Here is a 9,266-nt window from a genome sequence, read left to right as displayed (position 1 = left end):
CTCAGAGTATGAAAATCCTACTCATTTGGGTTTTCATTCAACAATATGCACTTGTACCAGGAAGCCCCCCACATTTCAATCATTGTCCCTGATAAATGCATGCACCAAATTACTGCCACTACCTCACCCTGCATCTTGCTTTGGGCTTCAGACATGGACCAGCTATTGAATATTTTAGGAAATTTGAGTCCTAAACTCATCTACTTTTATTTCTGTTGTTGAACCTGTGCTCCCCATGCATTTGTGGGTGTTCATTTTAAAGATGTTAATTTGGCAAAGTCACAAGAACAATGAACATCCAGACTTTGAAATTCTGAGACAATATTTCTATTTGACCCATCTTATTTTCATGGTTTTGTATACAGGGAATGCCATATGGAGATATATGGAGATAGAAGTAAGAAGACTACAAAGGAAGAGGGTGTGTGTACACACTTTAAAAAGAATGTAGACATATTGGATCACAATTTTGTCTACATTAAATTGAATAGATTATTTTCACATCTCTTGAGACCTGGTGGGAGATGCTTCCCATGCAGATCCTGTCTTTTTTGCTTGCCTATTCATCATGGAAATGATTGACTTTTTTATTTGTTAAAATTCATGAACCATTTCATTTAGGATATGCGCAGGCATTTGCAGAATGGTTTTCATTAAATGTAATGATATACAGAAATTACTTTGAAGATGAGAGTAATCTCTTTGTGAGTGTATTACGTAGATTTTCAATGAATTCTGCCTTGTATTTGAGAGGAAGAGTAGGAAAACTTTGCTTCACTTATTGTTTCTTCCTTTTCTTTTTTTAAAACTTGATGTTTTATAGAAGTAGACATACAATGTGATAATTCTTGTACTACAGGGACTCATTTATACATATACATATGTCCACTCTTTTTCAGATTATTTCTCAGGTTATCACAGATTATTGAGAAGAGTTCCCTGTGCTATACAGCAGGTCCCTACAAACCATCCATTCCTATATCAGTGGCAAAGCCCACATCCATCCCTCTCTTGCACCTTTCTCATTGTTAACCCTAAGTTTCTTTAGATTATTGCATTTCTAAGGCTTAGATCAGTGGCAGTGTGATGGAGGGAGAATGTGCCTGAAACCAACATTGTGAAGACATCTTTAAAATGTCACATGGTGGAGTCAATTTGGGAGAAGAAGCTGCCTTCTGGGCAGTGTATAGACTGGTCAGCAAAGCGTGTGCTCTAAGTTTCACAGAAAACTACTGCCAGTTATGTAACTGCAACATTAATTATATCTCCTTTAAATGAACAACCTTCCAAGGAAGCTGACCCACCAGTGGCAGGGTCCTTTCTCACTTTCTCTTAACAGTGACTGGGATGGTTTGTCATGAGTCCTGGGTTCTGGACCAGGGGATCCCCTAGATGGAGAAGAAGTTCACCAGTCAGAGGCAGTAAACTTTTCATTTGCAAAGTTTCTTGTCTAGATGGTCCCCAATTTTTCACAGCCCTTTTTGTCTTTTGACACATCTTGACTGGATTAGGAGGAAAGTGCCTTCAGTGGTGCTCATTGCTCTGATGAGATTTGGTTGAAGATTGTGCTGCCATTTAGCATTGATGTAAAGATATATGATAATGTGTCCTTTTCTATAGTTAATGTTTTATGTTCACTTATACCACGAAGTAGCTGATGCATATTTATAGAAAAGAGTGTCTATTTGGTATTATGTACACAGGGAATAGGTTGATGTTCACAGTTGATAAAAGGACTGAGAAAACATAAGGTACTTTCTCTTTTTTTACTTCTCTGGAACTTTCTTGATGGGCAGATTTCTGTTCTCTCATAATGCCCATATGGTTGCCACACTGCCAAGCATCAAATCATGTTGCATGCAGCAAAAAGGAGGGTGTGTGAATCTGATAGAATATGGGAGTTATCATTGTTTTAATTTTGCAATTGTAGTTGATATGCAATGTTCTTTCAATTTCTGCTTACAGCCAAGTGACCCAGTCCTACACACACACACACACACACACACACACACATTCTTTTTTTGTAATACTGTCTTCCATCATGTTCTAACCCAAGTGACTGTACACAGTTTCCTGTGCTGTACAGTAGGATCCTCTTACCCAACTGTTTGAAATGTAATAGTTGGCATCTACCAACTCCAAACTCCCCATTCAACCTCTTCTGTCCCTCCTTCCCCTGGCAAACACAAGTCTGCTCTCCATGCCCATGATCTTTTTCTGTTTTGTAGATAGGATCATGTGTGTGATATTTTAGATTGCAAATAGAAGTTATATCATGTTGTATTTGTCTTTCTCTTTCTGATTTACTTCACTTAGTACGAATCTCTAGTTCCATCCACGATGCTTCAAATGGTATTACATTGTGTATTTATTGCTCAGTAGTATTCCATTGTGTGTGTGTGTGTATGTGTGTGTACCACATCTTCTTAATCCATTCATATGTCAGTGGACATTTGGGTTTTTTCCATGTCTTGGCTTTTGTGACTAGTGTTGTGATGAATATATAGTTGTGTGTATCTTTTTAAACGAATGTTTTCTCTGGATATATGTCCAGGAGTGGGAGTTTTGGGACATTGGGTAGTTCTAAACTTAGTTTTCTAAGGAACCTCCATACATTTTCCATACTGGTTGTACCAATTTACATTCCCACCAACAGTGTAGGAGGACTCCCTTTTCTTCACATCCTCTACAGCATTTGTTTTTTGTTGACATGTTAATGGCCATTCTAACTACTATAAAGTATCATAACATTGTAGTTTTGATTTGCATTTCTCTAATAATTAGTGATGCTGAGCATTTTCTCCTGTGCCTGCTGGTGATGTGTATGTCCTATTTGGAGAAATGTCATATAGGTCTTTGTCCAATTTTTAATTGGGTTGTTTGTTGTTGTGGAGTTTTATGAGTTGCTTGTATATTTTGGAGATAAAACATTTGTCAGGTGACTCTTTTGCAAAGGTTTTCTCCTGCTCTGTGGGTTGTCTTTTCCTTTTTTTAGTGGTGTCCTGTGGTGTGCAAAAGCTTTTGAGTTTAATTAGTTTCTCATTGGTTTATTTTTGTTTTTATTGTCATTATTCTAAGAGGTGAATCAAACAAGCTGTTGTGTCAGATTCAGTGCAATACCTATCAAATTACCAAGGACATTTTTCACAGAACTCAAACAAAATATCTTAAAGTTTGTTTGGAAGCACAAAAGACCCAGAATAGCCAAAGACATCCTGAAAAAGAAAAATGGAGCTGGAAGTATCAGTTGCCCAGACATCAAACTATACTACAAAGCAACAGACATCAAAACCGTATGGTACTGGCACAAAGACAGAAATATACATCAGTGGAGCAAGATAGAAAGCTCAGAATTCAACCCATGCACCTACAGCCAACTAAACTATGACAAAGGAGGCAAGAATATCCATTGGAGAAAGAACAGCTTGTTCAATAAGTGGCTCTGGAAAAACTAGACAGCAACATGGAAAAGAATGAAATAGAACACTCCCTAACACCATACACAAAAATAAACTCCGAATGGGTTAAAGACCTAGATATAAGACCAGACACTATAAAACTCTAAGAGGAAAACATAGGCCAAACACTCTCTGAGATAAACAGCAGCAACATCTTCTCAGATCCACCTCTCAGAGTATTGACAATAAAAACAAATATAAATTGGACCTAATCAAACTTCAAAGTATATGCACAGCAAAGGAAACCCTAAACAAAATGAAAAGACAACCCACAGAATGGGAGAAAATCTTTGCAAGTGATTCAGCTGACAAGGGATTTATCTCCAAAATTTATAAACACCTTCTTCAGCTCCATACCAAAAAACAAACAACCCCATCAAAAAATGGGCAGAAGATCTAAACAGACAATTCTCCAAAGAAGACATGCAGATGGCCAAAAAACATATGAAAACATGTTCAACATCACTCATTACAAGAGAAATGCAAATCAAAACCACTATGTGGTACCTGCTTACACCAGCCAGAATGGCCATCATCAAAAAGTCTACAAACAGTAAGTGCTGGAGAGGGTGTGCAACAAATGGAACTCTAGTACACAGTTGGTGGGATTGTAAATTGCTGCGACCACCGTGGAAAGCAGTATGGAGATTCCTCAGAAAATGAAAAATAGAACTACCATTTGATCCAGCAATCCCACTCCTGGGCATCTATCCAGATAAAGCCACGACTCACAGGGACACATGTACTCTGATGTTCATTGCAGCACTATTTGCAATAGCCAAGACATGGAAGCAACCTAAATGTCCATCGACAGAGGAGTGGATTGAGAAGATGTGGTACATATACACAATGGAATATTATTCAGCCATTAAAATGAATGAAATACCGGCATTTGTAGCAACATGGATGGATCTAGAAATTATCATGCTAAGTGATGTCAGCCATACAATGAGACACCAACATCAAATGCTTTCACTGACATGTGGAAATTGAAAAAAGCACAGATGGAACTTCTTTGCAGAACAGATGCTGACTCATAGACATTGAAAAACTTATGGTCTCCAGAGGAGACATTTTAGGGGTGAGGGGATGTGCAGGGGTTATGGGATGAAAATCTTGTAAGATTCGATTGTTATGATCATTATATAACTACAGATGTGATAAATTCATTTGAGTATTAAAAAAAGAACAAATATTGTTAAGAAAACACCAACAAAATCCAAGATGTTGTGATTTATGTCAATGAGAACTCTGCCTCTGTTTTCCTCTAGGAGTTTTATAGTTTCTGGCCTTAAATGTATATGTTTAATATTTTGACATTTTTTATATGGTGTTAGAGAATACTCTAATTGCTCCCTGACTGTTGAGCTGGAGAACATGTACTTCTGGTGGTCTCTCTCCTGACCTGGCTGCAGGCAGGGAGGGTCTCTATAGATCAGAAAGTGTACCAATGGGCCTCCCATAGCCTCCTTGGCATGGAAGGAGTGCCACTGGCATGGGCCCTGCAGGGTCACTGGCAGGAGCCTTGGAGCTTGAGCTTTTCTCCAGCCAGGGAGCCTACAGATCCCACAGGAAAATGTGTTCTGGTGGCCCCTTTGGGACTCCCCTGGCATGGAATGGAATGGGTGCCCCTAGTGCAGGCCCCCCACAGGACCACTGAGCAGAACCATGGAGCTCGTGCATTTCCCAGTCAGGCACTTTGCAGCTCCTGCAAGGATCGTGCACTGATGGCCCTCTAGGGGTTCTTTTGGCATGGAATTTGCACCATCAGAGTAGGAGCCACTGGCAGGAGCAGCATAGCTTGTGTCATCCCCCTCCACCACCAGGTTGGTACTCTTCCTGCTCTTGAGTTCTCTGTAGCCCTAAGGATGAGGCTGCTCACCATCTGTTGCTAGGCAGCCACTCCTTCTCTCCAGTACCCCAAATGATGGCACCTAGTCTAATCCTGATGGGGTTGCCTCAGCTTGCACCCTCCAAAGTGGTCCCCCTATACTTAAGTTCCTTCAGGCTGTTTCTGCATGGCCAACCCTCACCTCTCTTTGTGTCTAACCTCTAAGGCCAGAATTTTAGTTCCTGACACTTGCACCGCTGTACAGTTGCCACTGTAGCACTGATGGTTTGTGGATTGTTTCCATTTCAGCTGCTTCACACCAATTGCTCTGTTCTCCTCCAGTACTCTAAAGTTCCTCCTCTGTCCAGGCAGACCTCCTTGCTGGTGTTGGAGCTTCCCAGGGTGCAGGGTCTTTTCCTCTTTCCAACTCCCTCCTAGGGGTGGCTGTCCTGTCTCCCTTCTCTCCCCTCTCTCTTTTTCTTCTTTCTTTTGTCCTTTATGGTTTCATGAAGGGTTTCTTGCCCTATCCTAATCCTGAGATCTTTGTCACGTGTTTGGCAAATTTTCTGTGTGAAGAGTTCCATATGTAGGAGTTCCCATTGTGGTGCAGTGGGTAACAAATCTGACTAGGAACCATGAGGTTGTGAGTTTGGTCCTGGGCCTTACTCAGTGGGTTAAGGATCGTCCGATGTTGCTGTGAGCTGTGGTATAGATTTCAGACGTGGCTCGGATCCCACGTTCCTGTGGGTCTGGCATAGGCTGGTGACTACAGCTCAGATTAGACCCCCAGCCTGTGAACCACCATATGCTATGGGAGCAGCCCTATAAAAGGCAAAAGGACCAAAAAAAAGTGTTCCCCTTTCAGATATATTCTCAATGTATTTCTGGGAATAGGTGAGCCACATGTCCTACTCATCCACCATCCTCCTCCAGACTCTTTTTTTTTTTTTTCCTTTTTTGAACTTTGACTATATTTTGCCACTCCCTTCTGGCCTGCAGCTTTTCTGTAGAGAAATAAGCTGAAAGCCTTATGGGGGTTCCCTTGTAATTAATGCTTTGCTTTTCTCGTTCTGCCTTTAGAAGCCTTTGTTTATCTTTCACTTTTGCTGTTTTAAAAAAGAATATGTCTTGATGCAGGTCTGTTTGGGTTCGTCTTCTTAGGGACACTCTGTGCCTCATGTGCCTGGATATCTGTTTCCTTTCTTATGTTTGGGAAGATTTTAGGCTTCAAGTACATTTTCAACACCCTTTTGACTCTCCTCAACTTCTGCCATCCTTGCTTTGCATGGTTTGACACATTCATTATATATAATCCCCAAGATCACCTGTATTGTTTTCTTTTCTTCCTCCTCTTCCTCCGCCTCCCCTGTTCATTTGGCTCTCTGTCTGCTGCCATGGTTGAGTAATTTCCATTATTCTGTCTTCCAAGTTACTTATTTGTTCCTTCACGTTATTCATTCTGCTTTTCATTGCCTTTAACTCTGCTTTTATCATGGCAATGGAGTTTTCTAATTTTTCTTGGCTCCTCCTTATACTTTCTAATTCCTTTTTTACAGTAATTCTCCTTTCTGTTGCTGGCCTTTCTTAATTGCTTCAGTATTTTCTTTACCTCCTTTTTGAACTGAATGTGTATTAGGTGGTCTCATTGTTTGCTCCTTCAGGGATGTTCTATTCGTTTAATTGGGATTGCTGCTTCTGCCTCTTCATTTGACTTATTTTCTCTTACACCAGATATGTGGAGATTTTCTTGTCCTTTAGGAAGGCTGATTTCTTCTCTCAGTGTTCAAGAAATGTACTGTGAGAATTGTTCTACACGTAGATTTTTTTTAATATATATTTTTGGAGAAGGTGGTATCCACCTTCTATACCTCTGCCATCTTCTGCTGATCTCCCTTCCTTTCCTCTTTTGGTCTCATCTCTTGATTTGATGACTACCTTTTATTTAATGTTTGGAATCCTTTATCTTTTTTTGCTTTCTATCTATGATGGATTTTTGCTCTGTGATTACCATGAGGTTGCAATATAGCAGTCTATATACATATATGAATGTTTATACAAGCTAATCACTTAAATTTCAAATGTCCCACATTTATACTCTTCTCTCGTGATTACTGTTTTTGATATCATATTTGTGGATGTTTGTAAGTTTGCCTTTACCACTGAGAAAATTTCATAATTTTCTATTTCATAATTTTCCTGTTTCTGCCTGTGTCCTTTTCCACTTAGAGGAGTTCTTTTACCATTTGCTTTAAAACTAGCTTGGTTTGTTGAGTTCCCATGGTGGTGCAGTCATTAATGAATCTGACTAGGAACCATGAGGTTGCAGGTTTGATCCCTGGCTTTGCATGGGTTAAGGACATGGCATTGCCATGAGCTGTGTTTTAGTTTGCAGACATGGCTCAGATCCTGTGTTGCTGTGGCTCTGGTGTAGGCTGGTGGCTACAGCTCCGAATTGACCCCTAGCCCTGGAACCTCTATATGCAATGGGAGCTGCCCTAGAAAATGCAAAAAGGTAAAATATAAGTAAATAAATAAAAATAATAAACTAAAAGTAGTTTGGTGTGTAGATTTCTTGTTTTGTTTATCTGTAAAATATTTAATTTCTCCATGAAATATGGATCAGTGCCTAGCTGGGTACTGTATTTCAATTTTAAGCTTTTTTCCCCTTTCATCAATTTAAATATCTTCTCGCACTCCCTTCTCTTGTGCAAAATGTCTTCTGAAAAATCAGAGGATAGCCTCATGGGAATTCCTTCGTATTTATTTATTGCTTTTCCTTAGTTATTTTTAACATTTTATCTATCTTTAATTTTTCTTCTATTTGATTCCTATGTGTCTCAGCATGTTCCTCCTTTGGTTAATCCTGTATGGGACTCTGCACTTTCTGGATTTCAGTGACCATTTCCTATCCCATGTTAGGCAAGTTGAGCTACTATCTCTTTAAATAAGCTCTCAGGCCCTTTCCATCATCTCCTTCAGACACCCCTATAATGCAGATGCTCTTATGTTTGACATTGCCCTAGATATCTCTGGGGCTTTCATTCTTTTTTCATTCGTTTCCTTTCATTCTTTTTTCTTTATTGTGTTTCATGGCACTGATCTCTACCACTCAGTCTTCCAGATCACTGATGTACTCTTCTGTTTAATTTATTCTGCTATTGATTCCTTGTACTATATTTTTCATTTCAGTTATTATATTCTTCAGCTGTTTTTTTGTTTCATTAGGTTTTCTAACTTTTTGCGAAAAGCTTCTTGTACCTTCATGCTCTGTCCATATGCTCTTTTCCTGAGTTCCTGGATCACCTTTAGAATCTTTACTCTGACTCTTGTGTAGATTGCATATGTCCACTTCACTTAGTTCCTCTGAGGTTTTATCTTGTTCCTTCACCTGGAGTATATTCCTTTGCCATCTTCTTTTGTTTAAACTTCTATTTGTATTTTATGTATGCAGTAGACTTTTTATGTCTCTGACCTTGGAAAAGTAGTCCTCTGTATGGGATGTTGTCTGTGTGCCAGTAGTACACTCCCCTCTCATCACCAAATGGTAAGGGACCATCCAGTCCCATGATAGGTTCTGCCTGTGCTTATGGACCCAGTTCTGTAGACTGCAGTATATTATCTCACTTCTGATGTCTGTGTATTTATGGGTGAGGCTGGTCTGGAGGCTTGTGAAGGTTTCCTTGTTTAAGGGGCTATTGCCTGCCCACTGGTGGATGAAGCAGTTCTTGGCTCTACATTGTGCAGCACACTTTCTTGGGACATTTCTGGAGGTGACTGTGTGCTTGGATTCCACATTGCTGTGTCTTTGGTTTAGGCTGGGATTTACAGTTCTGATTTGACCCCTAGCCTGGGTACCTCCATATTTTGCAGTGTGTGTGGCCCTGAAACAACCAAAAAACAAAACAAACAAACAAATAAACAAAAACAAAATCCCCAAAAATCTCAAAACACAAAAGAAAACTTATTTAGAAAAAGGT

The 9,266-nt window shown here is 39.7% G+C and overlaps 1 protein-coding gene across 10 annotated transcripts in view; it reads left to right on the top strand.

Moving 5' to 3' along the window:
• Positions 1-9,266, top strand: part of LOC110262090 (KRAB domain-containing protein 5) — a 98,765-nt gene that overhangs the window by 24,020 nt on the left and 65,479 nt on the right. For 4 of the 10 annotated variants that reach the window (XR_014812474.1, XR_014812477.1, XR_014812469.1 and 1 more), the window contains one exon: positions 1-4,676. This exon is cut by the window's left edge and continues 1,374 nt beyond it. The exons of 4 other annotated variants lie outside the window; for them this stretch is intronic. Coding sequence is in view for 2 of the 6 variants with exons in the window: in XM_084972085.1 (XP_084828211.1) it covers positions 366-451 (86 nt within the window). In the remaining 4 variants the exon portion in view is untranslated. Of the gene's footprint in view, positions 4,677-9,266 lie in introns of those variants that run through there. 2 more of the 10 variants (XM_084972085.1, XM_084972082.1) reach the window with 1 other exon arrangement.

The sequence above is a fragment of the Sus scrofa genome, chromosome 8, assembly GCF_054392235.1.
Source record: "Sus scrofa isolate SSC_HxYL_T2T_F1_AM1 chromosome 8, Sscrofa_HxYL_maternal_Yorkshire_Landrace_v2.0, whole genome shotgun sequence".
NCBI classification, from domain to species: Eukaryota; Metazoa; Chordata; class Mammalia; order Artiodactyla; family Suidae; genus Sus; species Sus scrofa.
This window is presented reverse-complemented; position numbering and strand designations above follow the sequence as displayed.